This window comes from Xylocopa sonorina, chromosome 8, assembly GCF_050948175.1.
Source record: "Xylocopa sonorina isolate GNS202 chromosome 8, iyXylSono1_principal, whole genome shotgun sequence".
Taxonomy (NCBI): domain Eukaryota; kingdom Metazoa; phylum Arthropoda; class Insecta; order Hymenoptera; family Apidae; genus Xylocopa; species Xylocopa sonorina.
This window is the reverse complement of record NC_135200.1, coordinates 4278971-4301867: the sequence shown is the minus strand read 5'-3', so window position 1 is coordinate 4301867 and position 22897 is coordinate 4278971. Positions and strand designations below refer to the sequence as shown.

Here is a 22897-nt window from a genome sequence, read left to right as displayed (position 1 = left end):
ATACTTAGTATATCAATTTCATTGATCACTCACGATTTACAGAAAGATTCGAAAGTCTGGAAAATGAAGTATTATTATTTTAATGAAGAAACGAGATTTTCATGATAATTGTCGTTTGCCTAAGCATTTCTGTTAATATTCGATCGTCTATGCTTTCAGTCACGCACATCTTACCTAATAATAATTATTTAGACGAATTTTACACCATATTGTACAGTTGCAATGCATTAGAGTACTTGAGAATTATTTATTTATATCTGTAATAAATTATTTAAAAATACAAAGCGAAAATATTAAACTCTGTATCTTGTAATTTACATATTAAAATAGGGATACATTATTTATTCTATAGCTCTTAAGTTATTTATGTATACTTAAATTATCGAAGATTAAATATATTCTTCTAGCAAATATTGGATTTTATTATGCGTTAAACTGAAAAAATTTCTTTGTACGAGTAAAAAATATTATACTTTTATTTGCATCCTTTTTTATACTACAGCGTACATTTAATCGCTTTGTTCTTTTGCGTTTTAGAACGTGCTATACAAAAATAATATAGTATGGGTTTGTACAACCAAACCCATCGTTACATTCTCTGTTATGTGTGTATTTCTCTAACAATTTGTCAAATGAACAAAAAGATTGCCTTAATAGATTAATCAAAATTGATGATTATCTGAGTAATTTTTTGTACAGTAGAAACTTGAATATTCGAACCGTTCGGATAATCGAATAAAACTGTTGTCTCGTGAAAGAAGAACATTTATATCGAAATATCGTATTTTATAAATATCATTATAAATATAAAGATTTTTGTACAGAAATTTAGCGATTGTTTTATAATAAAATTGATTTGCAAATTATAAGCAATGACTCAAAGACACTGTATGCAACCAAATATTCACAAAGAAGAAAGACATAGACCAAATAAAAACGTTATGTAAATATAAATAATAAAATAAAACATGTGTAAGTACATAATTCTCTTCTGTACTTAGTAGACAACACTGTTCCAATATATACTGATAATTCAGTAATTTCTTGCTAATCAATCATTTAAGCGATTAGTACTTTAATGATCAAGATTCTACTGTATCTACATCACGTATGCAAAGGCATATATATTTAGATATAGGCATACTCTCTATAAGCTTCGAAGCGTAAACAATTAAGCACTAATGCTTCAGGGCAATAACCCAACAGCAAAAACCAGGTACCAAAAGTAACTTTTGAACATTAATACAAAAATCTGGTTATCATACAAATTACATTGTACCATTTTGAGAACACCTTTTCACGCCTATATATGGAACACTATTGTATTATTCAGTAAATATTGTATCACCAAAAGTTATTTTATACATTTTATATATGAAAACATTTGATTATTCGATACAATAAAGGATCAGTGAAAACAATGATAAAGGTCCACTAGACTTGATAATAGTGCCTTTTTGTGACTCCCAAAATGAAGTTGTTTATACAGTTATAATTAATCCTATTTGTATAGGATCATTGGGATCAAATGGGGTCAAATTATTAGAATTCAAGTAGCTCGAATTATAATTGCTATTTAGTTGAATTGAGGTATTCAATCAAATAAAAAAAATGTGTTTAAGGCAACCCTATCTGGAAACTATGAAATCTTTCCAGACAATAAGAAATAAAGGCTAAATTCTCATTATTTTTTCTTTGACCACACTTGATATAGTTTTCTAATCAATTAATCATTTATAAATTATTTAAAAGAAACTAACATCCAAAAATAGATATTATTTGTTGAATAATACAATTCCTAACCACATTCACTTTTCTATTCCAAGAAATTTTATATTTACATTTGTAACATTGATAATGCGTATAGTTTAAAATTTGATAGTATTTGAACTCTTTGTGGTCCTTATCGGTACAACAATTATTTCTAATTTTGCATACTGTACCCAGAATGATAAATAAAAAAAGTTGATACAAATCGACTGTTCTTTTCAGTAAAGCTAGTATTTCATAAAAAATAAAATAATTTGCATCGTTATCAAGTATACTAAAAAGACAATTACAGCAAAGTTATAAAAACTGATTATGTAAAATATAATATACTAATAATGTAACAGTCATCGATTAGAACGCTTGATGCAACGACGTATCGTATATCGCGATATCATGAACTATTCCACTTTCGAAGTATATACATACTATATGTATATTAATATTTATGAGATCAAATGACATGTACAGACAGACAATACTCTTTAAGCCATTCATCTTTTCCCTAGGATCAGTTATAAAACAGGTACAGCTGTAAATTACAACTATTCTATATACATTGTACAAACACAAATATAAAACAATATTCTACTCTTTTGTAAGTACCGATATTAACAAAAAAATAGAAAAAATAAACTGGACCTCAAAGAGTTACAATCGCACAAAATAAACCTTAGGTACTCAATAGAATCAAGTAAGTAATTTTTTTTAAGTAATTTCCGAAAATCTCGCAACATGCGCAAAGTGCAACGTCTTATTAATAGTACGTCAAGTGTCTATGAAAAGCAAATATCACTGGCTCTGAAGGTCATACTACATAAACCAACTTATCAAGTAGGTCTATGATGTCCGGGAAATGGTGGACTAACGCCTAAAATTCCGATAAGATTTCCCCGTTGGGCAACATAAACTAATCGATACATACCAGGCATTCGAAGAGCTGTATCACTGAAGTATATTCGCTCGGTGATCGCATCAGGTTCAAAAGGCACCGGCGACGATTTACCTAACATAAACATCTTAAACTCGTAGACTCATCAAAATAATTGTAGTAATGAAGTATCAGAAGCTATTAAATAACATATTAAATGCCCATTTTGTATAATTAAATTAAATACATTTCCATGCATAACAAATATCTAATCTTTAAAAAACATCTTTAAAAAACAATATTTGCATAACAAATATCTTAATCTTTCTTTTTCATTAAAATTTCTTACTACAGTCAAATTTTAGTTTTTAAAACTTATATACTGTTTTATTATTAATAAAAAATTATATTTGGTAATTCTACATTATCGAAGTCTAAAGGAATTTAATTGTACTGAGAAACGTTCAAACGGACATTTTATATGTTACGATATATAATACATTTGAAGAACTTTAAGAAAGTGATATCTAACCTCGACCTACATATTCATAGACGATATATTCGTCTAAACTGGAAAATTCATTGTGAAAAAGTCCCACCCAGTCACCGCTGGCAGGCCTCGCATCTCCCAATAATCTATACGATACTGAATTCTCTTCATCTATAAACCATGATGACAGTGGTTGAAATTCTACACCGTGATCTTCTACATTTGGCCTGATCTATAGATATAAACTTTTGTAATATGAATTTTATTATATATAATCAAATTACTTTTCATGATTCATAAAAGAAATCTTACGATAATATCGAATTCTGCCGTAACAGGTTTATGATCTGACAATATATAACTAGGATGACTCTTATAATTATGCTGAGTAACATTTAGCTTAACGTCATCGTAAATATCTGCATTTACTCTGTATAATATTCTATCAGTCCATGATGGTCGACGCCTAAATGAAAATTTTTGATTTAAAAAAAATATTATAATAGGTATTGTAGAACAAAATGAAGTAGTTTTCCTTACTTTAAATCAAATTCTTGAGATGCAAATTCATATTTATAAGTAGGTTTAAATGTAATAGGATTTTCGTTCAATTCAGTAAAAGCTTCACCTTTTTCCATTACCATTTTTAATTGGTCTCTAGCTAATAAAGGTTTTAATTGATTCTTTTTAACTAATGTATTGATCTCTACAGCTGTTAAGTCTTCCCCATGTAATCGAAAATTTAAGTCACCAATCCAAAATACATAACTGTACAACAAAATATTATTAATATAGATATGCTTATTAACGAAATTAATAAAAAAGAAGTAAATACTGACTCGTGAAATAATATTTTTGAAGTATCCGGATGAGTAAAGCTGTGACTTTTGAGTATTGTATTATATTCCACAACTCTTTCCGCCAATAAGTGATCATGTGGTGTTAAATGTGTATTAACTATACACATGTTTATTCCATATATATTTAATCTTATACTTACTGCACCTTTATTACCCTAAAAAAGCAAATTTCTTTCATTAAACAAAATTAAACAGAAATTCTACACAGTTGAAGTTTCCTCTTACCCACATGCCTCCACATCCAGTGCGTGTATACTGAGCTTCCATTAATCTCAAATGTGTTATATGTTTTCTTAAACAAAAGGCATTTAAGACGAGACCCTGTAAACGTTGTGTACGTACTTTTACGTAATCATAGTTTTTTAATACTTCTCTGCAACAATGTTATATAATATAAACTTGTGACTAATGTAGCAATCCTAAAAAATTTTATCACTAATTTATATAAAAAATAATAAATAACAAAATGTTATTTTTTATGGATACGATAACAAGACATAAAAATGAATGCTATAAGATGGAAGAAAGGATCTAATGACAATGATTGATGCCATACTACTTGTATATCAACTCTGACTATACAGACAATTTTCAAACCAACCCATAAATATACATTAATTAAATTAAATTTAATGCTTTAATCTTAAATCTTTATATGCAAACCTAAAAACTTTAGTCCATGGATCTTCGAAGATCATGTCCATTACCATATTTTGTGGTTGAGCTTTAACTTCCTGTAATCTAATACAATTTACTAGTAAGCATTTCTTTGTTTTATTTTATAATACATAGATTATTATACATACCCAACAAAGTATAAATCTGGCCATGTTCCAGACTTCTTGATATAATTAATATCAAGAAGTTCATGCAAATCTTGGTCTGGATATTTGGTTGCCACATTCCATGTGACAAAATAGATTCTAAAATAAACATTAAATATTTTTAGAATTACAAAGTATAAATAATAAGCAATACAATGAAGATACAAGACAATAACATATTTTTAATTCAACATTTAAATACGAAACCTTAAGATACTAGCAGAGAAGGTTATAATTTAAATTACAATTAAAGAAAAAAATGTTTAATAAGAATGGAACATATGGATACAGAAATATATGCTATAAAACTTTCACTCACCTAAGGTATTTCAACGTATCAGCCATTTTTATGGTAGTACAATACAAATTGTAGAAATGTTTCACAAAATTTTACCGTAACTTAGCATCTGAACTTGAGTTATATTACGGTGACTATGCAATGTTTTGAAGCATACTTTTTAGGTTATGAAACGACACAATAAATGTTAGCGATTGGTCCAGTAATTTTTGCTGGTTCAGGCATTCGTTTGAATAGTGTTAATTAGTAGTATTTACAACAGGGGTAAGGTTCACGGAAACTGTATTACTTCTCTACTAAGATGCATCAAAACAACTGTACAGAAGACCATACCGCTGACAGCTGAAAAGATAGCAATCTTCCCACCACTGAGATTGACCACATGACGTCAAGAAAGCAACCTGTCGTTTACTGTCACCGAATGCATTACGTACCTACTACGCAAGTGTGTAATCCTCTATGGACAGTAGCGTAATATGTTTGAATGACGCCTCGATTTTCTCACAAAAGATTTGCAACAAATTTTTGTTACTTTAATTTTCACAAAGTAGCACGAAAATAAAGATTGTCACAAGTGCACAATACTTATGTTCAAAAATATGATTATACAAGTATAGTTGGGATTCTGAAAAATTCTTCCTAAACGTTCAACATTTCTACTTTTGAATAATATAATGAACGTATTAAAAATAGACAGTAATATAAATACATACTTTAATTTACGGAAGTCAGAACAGGCTATTTATTAAGCTATGGAATTTGAAACTGGATGCTTATGCTGAATGCTTGCGAATGAAGAAAATTGCTGCCAGGGCGACAATCAATAATCGTGAGTCATTAATAGATAAGAACAGTTCGGAGAAAAATATTTCGAGTGCATTGTGCAAACATTTTTCATTATTATCATTCAATTTTTTAGTACCTTAACTTTGTAGTACTTTATAGTACATGATGTAATTTTATTAATATTTTTATCAATATATAATTGACAAAATATATTTAATAAATTGTAGTTTTTAATTATAGATGAAGTTCAGTCTCTTTGTTAACTGCAGTTAAGAAACATACTAATCTCAAGTCATAAATCTTCAGCAAATAAGTTGGCGTCGTAAAACTCTTATCAATATACGTGTTACTTATGTACTTTCATACATGTAAGTGGTGATGAAATCCTATAAATTAAGGCGTAGTGATAGAAAAAATAATAAGGTGGATAAAAATGTGTCGCAACTTTATTATAATTTTTCGCGAAATTCGCCTCGAATTGCTAGTTTGATTTGTTATCGAAATAACTGAGCGTGGTCTTCATATGCTATGTAGTTAATAAAACATGAATATCAGGTGACGCTCACACGTGATATTATTTACAATAACAAGACAAACGAACAGAAAACGAAGTCCATTGTTTTACGGCTATCTAATCTAAAAGTGTAAAAAAAGCAGTTCTTTTATCGAATTGATGGACTTTTGCTTGAAAGTACATACTTCCGGGGAATTATCAATACATCATCCCGGGATGAGCTGCTCGTTGAAAAAATACATTCGGATTTGCCGATAGAGTTGTGTACAAGTTTCCCGCATCTTCTGGTCTTAGATACATGCCTGGTGGTAAGACGAACGTTTCCATTGGACCGTGGACATCTGCAAAATATATTTATTTCTTAATTAATCCGTACATCCTAAGGGTTAATAGTAATACTGTTATAATTGTAATTACATTATTAAATATAAATATATAATTACATTAAAAATCATAGAAAAATATTAATGTTTTAAAACCTACTTCAAAATTTCAAAACCAACAAAATGATAACTTCCTCCATCATCTACTACAATATATCGTTTAATTTTAGGCAAAATTCCAAGCATTAAATACAAGAATGACCCGTTTAGCGTGAAGTGATCTATTCCACGAAGTTAATACCGACACTTGAACTTCTCTTGCAAAATATTATTACATAACGCATGTTTTCCTTAGTAGGGACTACATAATTTTACGTATACAATATGTATAAGTATAATATTGTACATAGATGGATATAAATTTGAATAAAATTTATTCTTTAGACCTATTCGAATCAACTGAATAATTTAGATTAGTATTTGCGAAGACATTTGTTAGATATTCACATTCCTGTGAACGTTTATGGAATAAACTATTTTAATAGTTAGGAGAATGCCATGAATTTGTTTCTCCTTTCGTCAAAATGTTCGACCAGTCACCAACAACAGGTCACCGATTAACTAGCGTCATCTGATCTAACGGGACCCGTTTCCCCTTCCAGTTTAATCCTCGGAGGAGCGCTTGACCTCCGTCTCGAAACTTTCTCCCTCTCCACGTTTCCAGTAGGAGGTTTTTCCTCCCTTTCGTTCGTTCCTCGAGGTGAAGGTCGCCAGAGACGACGCTGCGTCGTAACGGCGGAAAAGTTTGGAAGGGGAATTTACGAAGAAAAGGAACCGAGGCATTTCCGGCATTAGTTTAATGCTTGCGTTATTTCTGTCTTCAGATTACTACTGCATACCAAAATTACAATTCTGTATTCCATACGTACGGTTCGAATGATAATTATTATTTTGTATTCCGTATGTACGACTCGAATAAAACATAGATTCATCGGTTCAACTCGATTTGAACAAAATAATGATTTTCACGTTGAATGTATTCACTGATAATGTACTTTGACAATTTGTTCATTTTAGATCGTTTGTTTTTGTCACATACATACGTTTAATTGCATTTTCTTAATACAATTAAAACAATGCAGCTAACTAATGATGTAACTGAGTTATATATAAAAATGGTGATACTTTATAATTAGTTGATTTCTGATAAGGCTTACCGTCGGAGTATATAGGACTTCCACCATGCCTGCAGGCAGTGCATCCAGGTAGAGCGGATGAAACTAATGCCACGCGATCTGCAATTGAAAAAGCATCAATAACTCGATACTACTATTAAAAATATCAACGCATAACGTTAGTTCGTTTTCGTTAACTTACAATATTTGACATTCTCTATACGTAGAAGAGAGAAACGTTTCAAGACAAATATTTTTACTTCTGAATATTTGAACTTCGTTAGTGTACACAGTAGCTCTTCCGCGTTAATTGCAATTTACACAACCAATTCCTCTCCTCACAGAGAGTTTTACGAACAACTGGTACACATGAATAAAGTATTACCAACACGTCGATATCGTGCGAAATGATCGAAACGGATCAAGGATCAAGGAGGAAACTACGAGAAATGGTAGGGTGCGTGTGCGAACGCACACAGGTGAAATTTGCTCGTAAAGAAGACGCGGTGAAATCACTGCACGTTGCGGTTAATTTCAGTATTTGGAAAGTATTATTTCCACGGGAATTACCGAACGTAACAACGGGGAACGTAAGAAGTAGAAAACGCAAGAACTTCCAAGTTCTTTCTTCGACTAACGATTATGAGTTCCCATGTAACGGATGGACATTGATAAATTATGTTGTTAATCGTGATGCTTTAATTGCTGAAAAGATTTTTGATTAGACACGTAACAAGCCGTAGAATAAATAAGCGTAAACGCACCGCCGCTATGATAATGCATCTTTCTCTTCAAAGAAGCTTCGGCTGGTTTGAAGTGAAAAAAGGAAGGCGAGTAACCGCTGCCAGGAAGCGAGCTCAAAGCGTCGTCTCGATCACGAATCACCGTTGCAGTCGCTTCCCGGCCGAGGGCAGCTAACTGGCGACCCTTCGGGAGGAACATCGTCAGGAACACGAGAAGGGAAGTAGTCAATAAACCATAAGCCAGCCAGGCCTCTCTGTCACTCTCCGTGGAGGCAGCCACCGAGCCGATCGCGCTCGATATCCAAATCGGAAGCGATAAACCAACAGCCAGGCCAATAAATGCTGCTTCCCGGTTGTTGTCTCGGACGCCGCGTGCTCTGACTGCTAAACAAGCCACAGCAACGAGCAGCGCGCCCGGATACCTGGAACCGAATCGTTCAATCTTCAAACAAGCTGTTTCGAGCGTTTCCCTTCGAATTAAATTTCAGTTTGTATATTTCTGTAATGATTTTGAGTGTTATATTCATTACCATGGACCATGGATGTTTATATAAATTCACATTCTTTGTCAATTTAACTAAGGAAGTGATGTGTAATCACACATTATCATATGCGTATACAATTTGTCGTAGGTATTTTACTGTGCACGTGTTAATTATTATATAAACATCTGTAGTCCAATAAAGAGAATAGTCAAACTTGGAAGTATCTTTTTAACTTCTTAAGTCACGGTTTCAACATGTTAGTATATACGTTAATATCCCTAATAAATTTGCTTTAAAGAATTTATGCATGCTATAGTTAGGTGTACGTAGAGTGAGATGAAATTAAACAGTGATTAAATACATATAATATTAAATGTCTAAACATTTTCTAGCAACGCTGCATTGATTTATGAATTAAATTTATCTTTTTTCGTAGTACCGAAAAGTACTGTCGGTGGAAGGTTTACATTTCAAAAGTTTACCCGAGGGAAGCCACTATCTGTCCGAGAGGAGTTTTGCAACAGGGCATTGGAGTATTTAGCCCCGTATTTTGTACCTGGATCACCGCGGGTGGTTCACCATAAAACCATTGTCCAATGATAGCTACCTGTACGAGTACGGCGAATCCCAATACCAGTGCCTGTAACAATAAGAATAAATATGTGTTGTAATGTCTGCTTATGCGTATACCCGATCGTAAGCTGCCCTTCAAATGCGATTTAAAAAGAAAATCCATTGACTGGGTCGTCGAGCTTTGATCGATTAACGATAGAACGGCGTAATTATTATGATACCATTCTTAATTAACATTCTTAACGATCGTTATACTGTAATTCATCGACGAACAAGCAGCTCCTCGCAACAGCCCGAGTTCTATTAAACGAGCGTGATTGTAAATGAAAAATGATTACTTATATAAGCAGAAATGGTATAGCTGATTTTTCTAACAAGTTATTTCATAAACTGGTTTCTGTTCTTATCAACGCTCCCTCTAATGCGTATAATCACACCTACCGATGACAAGCAATAAAAGAGGAACCCGTTGATTCCGTTACGCGAGGCAGAACATGTCGGATATATTAATGTTATTCAACGTACGGCAAGACATAGTTAACGACCACAACAGCCGCTCTTACTGCTATTAGTAGCGGGCGTTACTACTGCATTAGTTTTCATTCAGATCCTGTCTCGCACGTACAAATAGTCGATCGAGATCGACATCCGGATCTCCGACACGGCGAAATAAGAAGAATCCTTCCGTGCATCCTTCGTGAGAGTCGTTCCACGAGTTTCTGCGGCCCGTTTTCTAAAGCTGTATTCACACTTAGAGAGATAGAGGCAAGAACTTTCGATTCTCTTTCGATTGCTCAACTCCCACGTCGGATCGTTTGATCAATCGCTCGAGATAGTCGCTGTTACAGCATTGTGTTTTTTATTCCAATTCTTACTATTCTCATTACTTAATGCTTCATGCATAGGAAAACATTTTTTCTCTCTAATTTTCGATTGATTAGAAAACGAAATAAGATCGACAAAATATCGAATATGGGAAATAAAAATTCGACGCACGATTTATATCATACTTTGGTAAAACATCCTGGAAGAAGAAAAATTAATATATGTGTTTTACTCGAGGAAGATTTCAACGACGAGATTATCAGATTCTAGAAAGTAATGTCGTAACGAAATCAAGGATCGTGACTTTCATTAGTTGGAAGCGACGCATTAGTCTAGATTACTATTAACCATGTTAGAAACGCTAATTTCCATATTTCTTTTTATTGCTTTCCTTTTGCGATAGCATAATTTATCACGATTACTTGATTCCTTTTTTAGGAACATGCCTCATTATTTACTCACGAGAAGATGTTATCTCGAAATTTGATTCAATTCGAGCAACTTGGTTTGCTCAACGCTCCAAAGACAACATTCTGTTACGGGTTGTGATTTAATTAATTACAAAAATGGCAGACGTAAAATATACGATAGTCGTGTCTTATCTTTTATCGCAGATACTGAACTCACTTTCTCTCCAATAAATGCAAAATTAATTTCTTCCACGCACTAAAAACTTGATATGTACTTCGTCATTCGCGTACATTCGTTAACAAAGTCCAATATATTAATGTATACACAGTATATGTATTAATGGACCACACAGAAAAAAAAGTGTATTTCAGTCAACCTTCTATCAAGCCTCCTATAGTTCTGCACATATATAAAATTAGGAGAGTTAGCTATATATTTATTATATCAGACCAATTACCAATCTTCCATGCACTAATAACTATTCTAAATTTCGTCGCTATTGATTCTATCTCGGTAGTACTGGGTTAACATTCTTTTGCAACGTCTGAGAGACATGTTAATATCCTAATATGTAATATACAATGTATTACAATACGTTCCCAGACTTACTTGGTATGGTGCTGGTAGATAGACACCGCTGTTTAACGAAAGCAGGAACACACATTTAACCAGCAGAGCCGCAAATACGAGCGCTGCAGGTAAACCAACTAATCGAAATGCAGCGCAGGAAAGAGGGTTTTGACTGAGGGAAGCTGCTGCCGAGAGTCCTGCCAGAAGGAAAAGGCCTAAAAGTAGTGCTTGTCCTAAGAATAAATGCCGTCTGTTTGGTGCGGTTACCCTTGCCTGAAAAATATCATTCAATTACTTTGGTATTATTTATGTATGCAATTGGACAGTAAATGTATATAATTCTTATATACATCTACATGTATATAATTGTACTAGGCGTTAAGCTTGCTTTTTAAACAAGTTTTACTTCGGGAAAATAATTCAAGGTATTCAGGACATTCTGAGAAAGAAATCGACGGAAAATAATGTATAGATGGCGATGTTTCACGCAATATCACGAGCATGCTCTAATTTCTTCCTTCAGTAAGGAAAATCTTGATATGGCAATCAGAAAGTACTTCTGCGTATGCGAGTTCTCAAGGTTGACTCTCATTCTTGTTCCCCTGCGTTTGCCCTATTAATTTTCAACGTGATGGAGGACTATCGCATGCCAAACTGTTCTCAAAGTAAATCATTATGTACCACAGTTTAATTGCAAGTAGATCAACGATAATTAGGAGAATTAATTTCTCCAATTAGAATAATTAACGACATAGACAAACGTATATGTCTTAGAACAAATATTAGAAACCTGACCATTCGATTTAATCATTCGATTTGAGAAAGCAGCGATTCATTAGGATAAAAAGAAAAGAAAATCAAAAGTAACGAAATTACGTTCGGAGCTTCGTTTTCGAAAAAATGACTTTGTGTACGCATCCACTAATGGTAAAAGCTAATCAAAAGCCAATGCAACGTTTCCCAGGTACTGGCACGCAAGACTGATGAATTTTCAAAATTACTTATGATTCTAAAAAATAAAGCTCTGGATGCAATTTTACTATCCCTGATTTTCATCTTATTTTAATATTCAGAATCCTATCTTTTATTTCAACCTACGTGTAACTCAAAACCCTGCGTACTAATAAATTAGAATAGAACTAAGCTATATCTAAACGATATATTAATCAAACTGAAGTCAAATATACATATCAGTGATCTGTCCTAAAAATATTCATTCTAAAATGATACTACAAACTATCACTCATTTATGAAACAAACAGGTCACGAGTACATCTTTTAACTTTGTCTGTATTATCTGTACAAAATTAGAACATGGTAGAAGTTGCGAAATTGATGGATAGGATATTAACGTTAACGAGAATAGAACACCCTCCTGCCCCATACTACATTTTAAGCTGAAGAAGATGGCAATTAACTCCAAAGTACTAGACAAAGTAATGGTGCTATTAAAGGCAATATAAACATCAATTTTACTATCGGGGCCTTTCCTGGCAGCTCCTGTTCAATCAAGTGTGTCGATACGAGCAGACGACACAGCTAAGAGAAATAGGTACTCGACATGCAAACTAGGCCTAGGTCTCGGCGAAATTGCGAGCGTGCTGGTTATTGGAGCCTGTCGAGGTATGAACGAAAACAATTACCATGGACTCTTGTACGCGTTACCACGTGCTATCGAGTGAAAAAAGGGACGAGGATCCTTTTCTAAGCTCTATTAACTCGGCGTTTCCTCGAAGCACGATCACGGATGTTCGTACGACCGCGAAAACGCGTTTCGTACCATTGAACGCGATCGGTTGGACTGGTAGTACTCTCTTCCCGCTTTTTCTTCACGTCTGTCAAACCAGTCGACTTTGCGCTCCATTTCCGGTCGTAAAACATTCGAGTTATAAATTCTATGTCACTACGACATCGCCATTTGCATTTTACAATGATGTTTTTGCAATTTTGATTTTTTGCTTTGTGCATAACTAACGTTCGGAATTCTCGTAAAGCTCTGTGCAAGTATTCTTGTTATAAACTGTCTAGTTAAAAACAGTAGTTTCCGAAATATGGAATTGTAAGCTGAGAAGCTGAGAAGTTTTTGCACTGAAAAGATTATTGTTCATTTTACGACTTGTAATCTTAATGAAAAAAGATACAATAGACTAGTTAATAATTTTTTCTTGCAAAAATAGTATTTAAAGCATCGAACAAATTATATACAATTTTTTTTTATCAGCTAACTGTATAGAATAAAGAGAATACGACTGAACAAATGTAAATGATGCACCTACCAATCCAACCGAATACAATAAAATAAGGATACATGCATCGAAATTCCTGTAGACGATTATGTTTCTTAACATAATAATTCCAATGTTGCTTAAAACGTGAAAAACCAGCGAAGTTCGAAACATTTGAAAGCAGCTTGAGACGGTGCTAAATAAAATATTTTAACCGCGGAGGGCAGAATTGTTCGAGATTGGTTTGAAAAGGGTTACGCCGTGAAGGTAAACGAACCGACCTTGAGCAGTACGAAAACCTCGAAGCCAGCCATGAGGAGCATCGTGGCTGCGCTGAGGGCCGCCAGAGGAAGAGCCCAGGGTCGTTGCCTGAGCAAGGACCTCGAATACGACCGAGTATCGACCTCGATCTCCTGGCTCTTCTTCCCAGGTGGCACTTTGAACACCGAAACAGTCCTGTTCGGCGCTGGGACACTGATGACACTCGCCACGCTGGCCAGCCCGTTCTTGTCCATCGCCACGTCGCTAGGTACCAGGAAGAATTCCGTCGACAACTCGTAGTCCTTCGAGGCCTGGGCTCGTATCGCCGTAGTTCCGGTTGAACCGAGCCAACTCGCCGTAGCCCACGAGAGGATGATCGGGCCTAGTCTCATCGCGTCATCCGTGCTTCCGTGGTTATATATCTGTTATGACTTTTTTCTTGCCAAGTTTCTGTAACGTCACCGGGACATGCACCGTTTCCTGCGTAAGCGCATCCTTACGCGCCCGCCTCCCTTTCCTTCGAGGAATGGCACACCTGCAATTACGATTCGTCCCGGTAATTAAGACTTGTCGGTTCATTTGATTAGATGTATGGTAGGCCGGGTAAAAGTGAACACGCGGGTTTAATGAGGAACCGCCTGGAGATTGTGCCGAGGAATCGAGCCGACGAATCGGAATAGAAATTATTATTTTTATGTAGAAGATCGGTTTTCCTCCAGAGGATATATTAAGGATGTAATCTTTGTTGCTCTCCTCTGGAAGGTTTTGGTTGCAGCGTGACTTTTCTTCTATTAGTCTACGATTATTTGCTTTACACGTGTTGCGTTAGTCTTTTTGATGTAAATTAACTTTCTCTCGAAGTTTACTTTATAATGAGCACTTAGCTCCTATTGTTACAAGTTCAAGCATTACACAAGCACTTACAATAGTGTAATACCAGCATTATAAAAGTGAATGCATGCAATATAAGTATTATAATTTTATGTTTAATTAGAATACTCTATAACTATTTCTAGATTTAATATTTAGTAAAATAATGAATCATCTTGTAAAAGAAGTAAGAATATTTAACCATTAATTTTCACATTTTATGATATAAATTCGTTATACTCTATACAATTGTATGCAAGACTACTACATGTGAAGAGACTCTATAATTGATAATAATGATGATAACGACAATAAAATTTCTATTTGAACTAAGAATTTGCAAATTACAATAATTTAATATTGACTGCGAGCCAGAGGTATGGTTTGAAATAATCCCAGTACTAACAAAACCAAATAACCCACAACCTATTCTCTGTGCGAGCCAAGCATGACCAGTCCGCAGGCATTCACGGAGTCTAACACCATTAATTATTATGAACAGGGTCAGCGGTAAGTAGAGTGAAGCATGGGCTGAGTAAAACCGGAGTAAAACCGTAAAAACAGCCATCATAACGCACAATACTATAATCGATTTGACATTAAATCGTACGAATACCAACTACAATCGCATATTTAATCGTGATAACAAATGAACCTTTTAAGTGTCGATCATTGTCTGTCTTCGAAGATATTGCCTCGCACACATTTCTTTCTTCTATCAATTTCTTCGATCGATAATTTTTTATCCCTTTTTATTTCAAATAAAAAGAAAGACACTATCAACGTAGCAGAAGAGTAAAACACAACCGCGGAATAGCTTTTCAAGTATCTCGTACTTTTGGTGAACGCTTATCGTTCGGAATAATTCGATGCAACAAAGGTCAACGAACACTGTACAAGATGTCCCAAGATCTTCGCAGTTCAATGAGATTTTCTGTCAGAGCATGGATCAGTTTTCACTGATAGGATAAGTCGGTGGAGTGGCCACGAAGCGCGCGTTGTGGGAGCCAAACTCCGACTAAGCCAACGAGCATTCTCGAGGGAGAAACTGGAAGCAGACTGGAGTTCCGTTCTGGAGGTGAAGCCTATCCGTTACGGAGGAACCAGGGAGATGGTGATGACGATGCTGAGGTGGTAGTGGCATACAACAGGAGCGGACCCATGCAAACCTTCCAGCAGAGTTTTCTTTTTCTATTAGACAAGAACAGTTATAGACTGTTAATATTTTGGTATAAACAATAATAAGTACTGGTTGAGAGTTTAGAATATTGCATAGCAAAAAAGAACGATAATTTTTGCTTAATTTGTGATATACATAGGGGTGCTACCATATGGCTAGACCTTTTAGAATTTAGTAAGTAAAGATAAGCAAAGGTATTTGTAAACGAATAAAAATAATTTGCATTATTGAACTGCTAATCTTTATCTAAATTTACATGTTTAAAAACGCAATTGAAGAAATAAAATTTCAGTAGGGACTTATGAATATTATAGCATGTACTTCAATTTTGTACTTTTTAATATATTCTTGATATTTTGCATATTTTTGCATATTACATGCATTTTACATTTATATTAGCACATTGCAATCTATCATAATTGTAATTACATTAATATTAATTGTGTATTTGAAAATATGTACAATTTTGAGAACCTAACATTTTAACAATATATATATGTATAAAAACTATGAATGAAATATGATGAAATAAAATTTTAGTTATGCATAAAATACTAATCATATCTACTAATTAATTCCTTCATTATTTGCCGCAGTGCAACAAACTTCGAATGGTATGGTTACTTCATGGTTATACAATGAAGTACACAGTTTTAAACTTGAAACAGGAATACGTTCAAACGAAAGAATTTCATGTAACATTGACAAAGAAGAAAAATTCAAAAGACTGTTTCAACGAATGAAATGGCTAGTTCTCCTGAATTCTAATTAACTAGCTATTATCGCGAACAGGTCTATTTTATCGAGTCAGCTTCGATCTGATCCGCCCCTGACAAGATGAGAGAAGGAGCAGTGTAGAATAAAAGAGAAATAGAGGGAAGGATCGGAATGAAAGAAAGAAAAAGAAAGAAGCTGGTCCTCCGACGTCGAGGACCGGACCCAGCCACGCATTTACATATCGTCCGTGTAATAACCTCGAAAAAGTTTTAACAATGGCCACGGAATTCACCACAGCTGCGAAGAAGAGGAAAAAGCTGAGAGGACATCTCGAAGGACGAGAATCGATTGAAGGAATCCTTAACGAGTTTCTATGAATGTTTCAGCGATGGAAAATTGGAAATATTCTCACGGAAACTTGCAGATTTTTATGTTTAAAAAACCTGTTGGAAAACGAGTCGTGGTAATTTCACTGGATACAAGAAAAAATACAAGTGGCTAGCATTCGAAGTATGTAATAATAATTTAAAGAAATAAAAAGTTTCTGAATCCAATGTGATATAGTTCTAATAAACATAGGTACACATAGGTAACCCATTTATTGTTAGCACCGTTTGAATAAATCTTTTCTGCTTTGAATGGTTGCGAATCCATCTCGACCATTCATTTCGCAGGACCGATGCGAGTGGTGGAAATTATTTACCTTGGCCCAGAAACGCCTGTAAAATTATTCGTTCCCGGTGAAAGTGATAACAGAGAAGATTTCCTTTCTAGATCCAAGCAGCGCGTCTTGTTTGAGCCTGAGCTAGATAACATGTAGGCGGCCGGGCGTCACAGATCAATGATCGTTTGCGCACACACGACACGGCCGGTAGCTGTACACGATCAATCCCTTGTAACCAAGAGTTCGACGAACTCATTGCCTCAAAAACCGGACAAACTGTTTGCGCGTACGGTTTGGGTGGTTCAACTTCGTTGATAGCAAGTACAGACGCGTCTCACTACGTTTCTTGGATTCCCAGAACAACAACGCTTTCAAGTATATAACTTGTTGGATAGTATGCCTAAAATTCATAGTATGCCAAAAATTTGTTTTTAACTGAACCTTCTTAACTGAACTGTGGGATAATGAAATTGCATTCGAGGCTTGTTTTTGAGAACAATGGCTTTAAAATTCCATCAGGTATGCGTGCACTTTATGGTACCGGTCTATAAACCAGTGCAACGCTGGTATCCGTTCATAAAAATTCAGAAATTTTCACAGTTCAGAAATCAAAGTGAAATCGCTGCTCCAGATTCGTAAAATTTTTGGACTAAGTGTTCCAAGCAATTCCTCTAAGTCGGAGTCATCTTTATAAAACTAAGAAAGTCTTCATTTCCGTCTGCTAATTTTAGATGGATACCATTCAACTGTACCCATAATAAAAATTTTCTTCCAACATCGTAATTTTTTCGTTTAATCTTGCTATACAAAGGAACGTGTTCTGCATAAATTACGGTCTCTTTTTTCATGGTATCTTTTTTCACCGGTTTCACAATAACGTTATCGAGAAACTGGCCTTCAACAGGAAATATAAATATTAAATTTACCGAATCGGGCACGAACTTTTGCAGTCTGCTTGCGAAGGCAGTTTTTCTTTCTTTATCTTAAGTTCGGACATGCCTGACGTCCTCCTGATTATCTGCAACGAACATCAGTCGACGAAGACATGATGGATTTACGGTTCAACCTGTGAAAAAAAAGAAATTATTTTATCCCAACGAAATTATAGTAAAATATACAAGACGCGGCAATAATGACGCTCCTCGAATATAACGTCTTATGTAAGATAAGATTATTGTACAACTGCAGCTTATTTATGCGAGAAATCTAATTACTATTGTTACTACATGATATAAAGTAATTATATACAACGTAGTGGTTACATATCTGAATAAATTATACGCAACTACAATGAATAGCATAATAACCTATTATAATTCTAGTTCATTTACCTGTTTATCGTGTATCTAATTGCGTAATTTATGAAATTATAATTGTAGCACAAGAGGGATGACATACAAAAATATATAGAATATTCAGAACAAAATGCTCGTTGTAGAATTCAGAGTGAACTAAATCTCTATTTAGTTTTAATTTCTTCGGTTGCATTTTTTTATATACACATTATTTTCCTATTTTTAGACTAAGTATAATAACTACTATGAATACCATAATTGCTTAATATTGGCTCCCTCGCTATAATTTACAATTTGGACTATAAACAATATCTTTAACATTCTCCCAAAAAGTATGATTGTAAAATTTTATTCTTTCTCTATTAAGCCATTCAGTTATAATAAACTTCTCTCGTCGCTTATGACAGAATTCCTTTCTCAATGGTAATTGCCGTGCTCTTAGACGCGGCACTGTTAGAAATGAGATTTACATTATTATAGGCTGCAGTTCGACAACGCTTTTACTCGGAGAAAGACGTCTTAACCAGCGAAGCAGGGGAAAAATTGATAGAACAATAGGCGTTGTCAAAGACCGAACAACTGAAAATCCTTCCCCTAAGCCAGTGTATACAAATGCGCGATGTACAATGTCTCGCAATGGCCACACCCGGTCACTTTCTCCGCCAAAGCCAAAGTCATTCTTGTACCGTAACTTACTATGCTTAATGACGCAAGCTGCCCACGCTCGATCTAATGCGAAGCACGGTGATCCGCTTTCCTTCTCCCGCGTCGGCCAACCATGGAATGTAATTTACAAGCCACACTCCAAATAAGAAAAAAGGATAATTAAGACGCGACTCTTTAACAGCAAAAAGCGGAAGATCCAGTCGTATGACGGCCCTGACCGAATTTCTTTGCACTTGAACGTCAATCTCCGAAGATCGAAGGTGATAGAAATTCCCTTATCGCAAACTGAACTGTTTCTCACAGATTCTTGTTACACAATTGTTATATAAAAGTGATTAGTTTGCAAAAATTCAGTTTTATTCCATAATTTAATCCTAAATATTTACTGTCCTTTAATTAGTTTAATTAACGTTGAAAATACAAGGAAATTTATTGTGTGGTAGAATATTTCTGCTTACAGGATGTCCGGCTTATGATATACACGCTATATGATTCCTATAATTTTTATATAATCGTTTACTTAATGAATTCTTAAAGTTCAAAATTAACTTCAACTCTTTTTAAACCTTCTTTCTATGTTTCTTGCACTTTCTATATTTTACAAATATATGTAAAAAAACAGCAGATACCCGTATCAAACACGTTTGCAATAATAATGAATAGTTATTTCGAAAAAAAGTGAATCTGAAAGAAGAAAAATTTATTCTGTGAATTAACAGATGTTTGCAATAACTTGATGTACACAATACCAAATCGTCTGAAAGGCTCTGTACCAGGGATTACCTCTATGCGAAAGAAGCTGTCGAGCGTGGTGAACGCGAAATTCCTTCCTCCACCCGAGGAACCCTAAATGATGCGGAGCACCGAACTCTTGGTATTGCAGTAAGAAAGGAGAGAAGTCGCTTGCAACCGGTTTCGACAAACTAAAGCTAAATAAAGTCATGTACCGGCGTGAACGAAGGAAATCGTTCTGCCGATAATTGCGCCCTCGAAAAACCTTTGGACCTTGCTCGCGGAACGATCATTATTCGCCACGTAATATTTAAGAACAGCAGTCATCGTTAACGGGCATTTGTCTGCATAATTGCCGTAGTCGTTTCGGACGTGTATAAATCTCTGCATAATAACTACAGTCTTTCATGCATACCTCCGATCCGACGTAGAAATAAACATCTCAAAATAATAAATTAACCAGTGAGAATGGGTATCGTAATAGTATACGATCAGATAGAACACGTTTTATGAAAATCATACTTTTGAGGAATTATCTTAAAATAATTCAATTTTTGCAATTACTTGTTTCCTTTGATTTCGTTATTATATTGGCTTCAAATTATACCTACACACATAATAACTTAAAATAATATGAGACATCATAGTAGAGTATCAATTTTCTATTTCTTTTTCTTTTGTTATATATATATATTAAGCTCTTAGCAATACTCATTTTCTTTTCATTGCTTAATATCTAACTCTCGTCGTCAGGAAATTAACATTCAATTCAACAGTGGTGTAACAAATGACTAGGAGGATTAGCCACACCATCTGTCGCTAAATTTGATTACAGTACAAAACGGACGTATTTCGTGTCGGAGGATTAATTGTCAAGGAACGAGTTCTCGGTATAATTAATAACAATTCCTCCAAGTGATACTCGTGATCGATCAAGAAGCAAACATTCTTTCGCAACTCACACCCCTCGTCTATTCTTCGCCCCGTCGGGTTTGATACGTTGATAAGTCGACCCTTCCACGGCGATTCATTTGAATATAAATCCGGCTGTCTGCACACATTGGAAGGCTCACGAACGAAGAACACGGTGAGTATGGGGAGTCAGAAGGAGGACCGGAACAAGCCAGACGAAGAGAAGACCGAGAAAGAGACGAAACGAAGAATTCTTTTTTCGTTGCACATTGTAACCGCAAACCGCGGTGGTCGGCCATGCAAGGTATTTTTTATTCACCTTATTTTGGGTTCCTCCGCGTGCGCTTGATTTTGGTTTCTTTATTCTATTTTGATACTCATGCACGAATGGAGTTTGCTAGCGTGTTTGCAGTGTGAAATTTATTGCTGAAGAACATTATATGTAATAGATGTAAATTATATATATTATATAATGTATCGTATGAATTATATTATCTAAATAATACGCGTATATATTACTATAAATAATATAACTTCGCACGCATATTTACAAGACTGTCGTTTAATAATTTGATAATCGTATGTTTATATCTGTATAAAGTAAACAAGTATTTAGTAATTATTTATATAATAAATATGTACTTTATCCATATGTCTGTGTATTATTAATACGTTTACATAACAACTAATATTGTATGCAAACGTATTTTATTATTTGTTCCTAGTTTAATTACAAGAGTAGATATTCACATGAAGAAAACATGTTCCTATTTGAATGTAAAAATATGAATAATGTACATAACTTTATATAATTATGTCATATCGAACTACAAGATACTAGTCTCAAAAAGAAAATATTTTGAGCAACTTGAATTAAAAATCTAATTACAATGATTAAAGGCAATAGTCTTGTAAATCTTGTACAGAATATCAAAGATAATACATGTTTATTCATACATATTCATGTGCGCACGATGTTGGAAAGAACGAGAAAATAAACGTCTAATTCAAGGATAGAGCATGTTGTGTATGTTTCATAAGTTCGATGACCCGAAACCATGAAAGATTCTAAAAATACTAATATTTAAAATTCTTTTGCTATTCTATATACCTTTACCGTTATACATATATTAACATATATGTATAATCATATAATCTCGTTCCAACAAATTAAAACGGTCACACATTCCATTTCTACGATAGCTTTTATATTTCCTTGCAAATAGCAAAATTGTAATAGTTCCTTACTTAATAAAATCACATTTACGTACAAAAGAAGCAATATATTTTAAAGACTAATATGTTATTATATCTATATGATTACGAAAGCATGAAAAATATAAATGCCACTTGAATATACGTATTGATGTTAGACAACTGTTTCTGTCGATGCACATAAATAATTCATAGTAGCGATTAGTTAAAATTTATGCAAACGTAAAGTTACTTAGCAGATATGATTTCCATGAATATGTATTTGCTAAACGATAGCAGAAACGTTTTAGAAAATAAATGAACTCACAAGTAGAAGAGCAACAAGTTAAAGCGAATTACGATGCAAGAGTTTCTCGCGATCTTCAATTTGAAAAAACCAGCAGAGTATTTACGGTATACGGTAAAAGGGTAAAGTAGCAGCCAGAGGGGGCGACTATTATTTTATTCTGCGCGCGAGTGCATTGTTAAAGGAAACTTTTATTACCTCTGCCAAGGACGAAAACTCACCACGCAATCTCAAGGAAATCCTATATGGAGTCGTGAAACATTTACATCTTTACATACGTATTACACGAAAGGTACGTGCATATAAGACTACGATGCGCGTGTCTACGTGCGCTTACGATGGAGTAACGATATTTATTA

General features: G+C 34.3%; 1 protein-coding gene across 6 annotated transcripts; it reads right to left on the bottom strand.

Annotated features, from left to right (window-relative positions):
* Positions 1-1638: 1638 nt before the first annotated feature.
* LOC143426216 (inositol polyphosphate 5-phosphatase K-like) lies at positions 1639-21449 on the bottom strand. 6 transcript variants are annotated; one of them, XM_076899483.1, is made up of 11 exons: positions 21357-21449; positions 21090-21176; positions 20341-20566; positions 18375-18498; positions 14022-14536; positions 11555-11788; positions 9619-9776; positions 8673-9073; positions 7951-8028; positions 6596-6751; positions 5156-5610 (listed from the first exon to the last, which is right to left on the bottom strand). In XM_076899483.1, the coding sequence occupies exons 5-10, from the start codon at positions 14391-14393 to the stop codon at positions 6609-6611; spliced, it is 1386 nt and encodes a 461-aa protein (XP_076755598.1). In that variant the 5' UTR covers positions 14394-14536; positions 18375-18498; positions 20341-20566; positions 21090-21176; positions 21357-21449; the 3' UTR covers positions 5156-5610; positions 6596-6608. The 6 variants fall into 6 exon arrangements, 5 of the variants coding, with proteins under 5 accessions (XP_076755600.1, XP_076755598.1, XP_076755596.1 ...); XM_076899485.1 differs by lacking the exons at positions 6596-6751; positions 7951-8028; positions 8673-9073; ... (5 more) ...; positions 21090-21176; positions 21357-21449 and adding exons at positions 1639-2773; positions 3171-3360; positions 3441-3594; ... (4 more) ...; positions 4795-4911; positions 5824-5888 and having other exon boundaries at positions 5132-5610; XR_013102127.1 differs by lacking the exons at positions 18375-18498; positions 20341-20566; positions 21090-21176; positions 21357-21449 and adding exons at positions 4795-4911; positions 15527-16062 and having other exon boundaries at positions 5444-5610.
* Positions 21450-22897: the final 1448 nt, after the last annotated feature.

Coding starts and splice junctions, on each gene's coding strand:
- LOC143426216 (XM_076899483.1), bottom strand. CDS start 14,393: ATGAGACTAGGCCCGATCATCCTCTCGTGGGCTACGGCGAGTTGGCTC. Junction 9,074..9,618: donor CAGATAGTGGCTTCCCTCGG/GTAAACTTTTGA, acceptor ATTCGGTTCCAG/GTATCCGGGCGCGCTGCTCG. Junction 6,752..7,950: donor AAGTCCTATATACTCCGACG/GTAAGCCTTATC, acceptor TATATTTTGCAG/ATGTCCACGGTCCAATGGAA.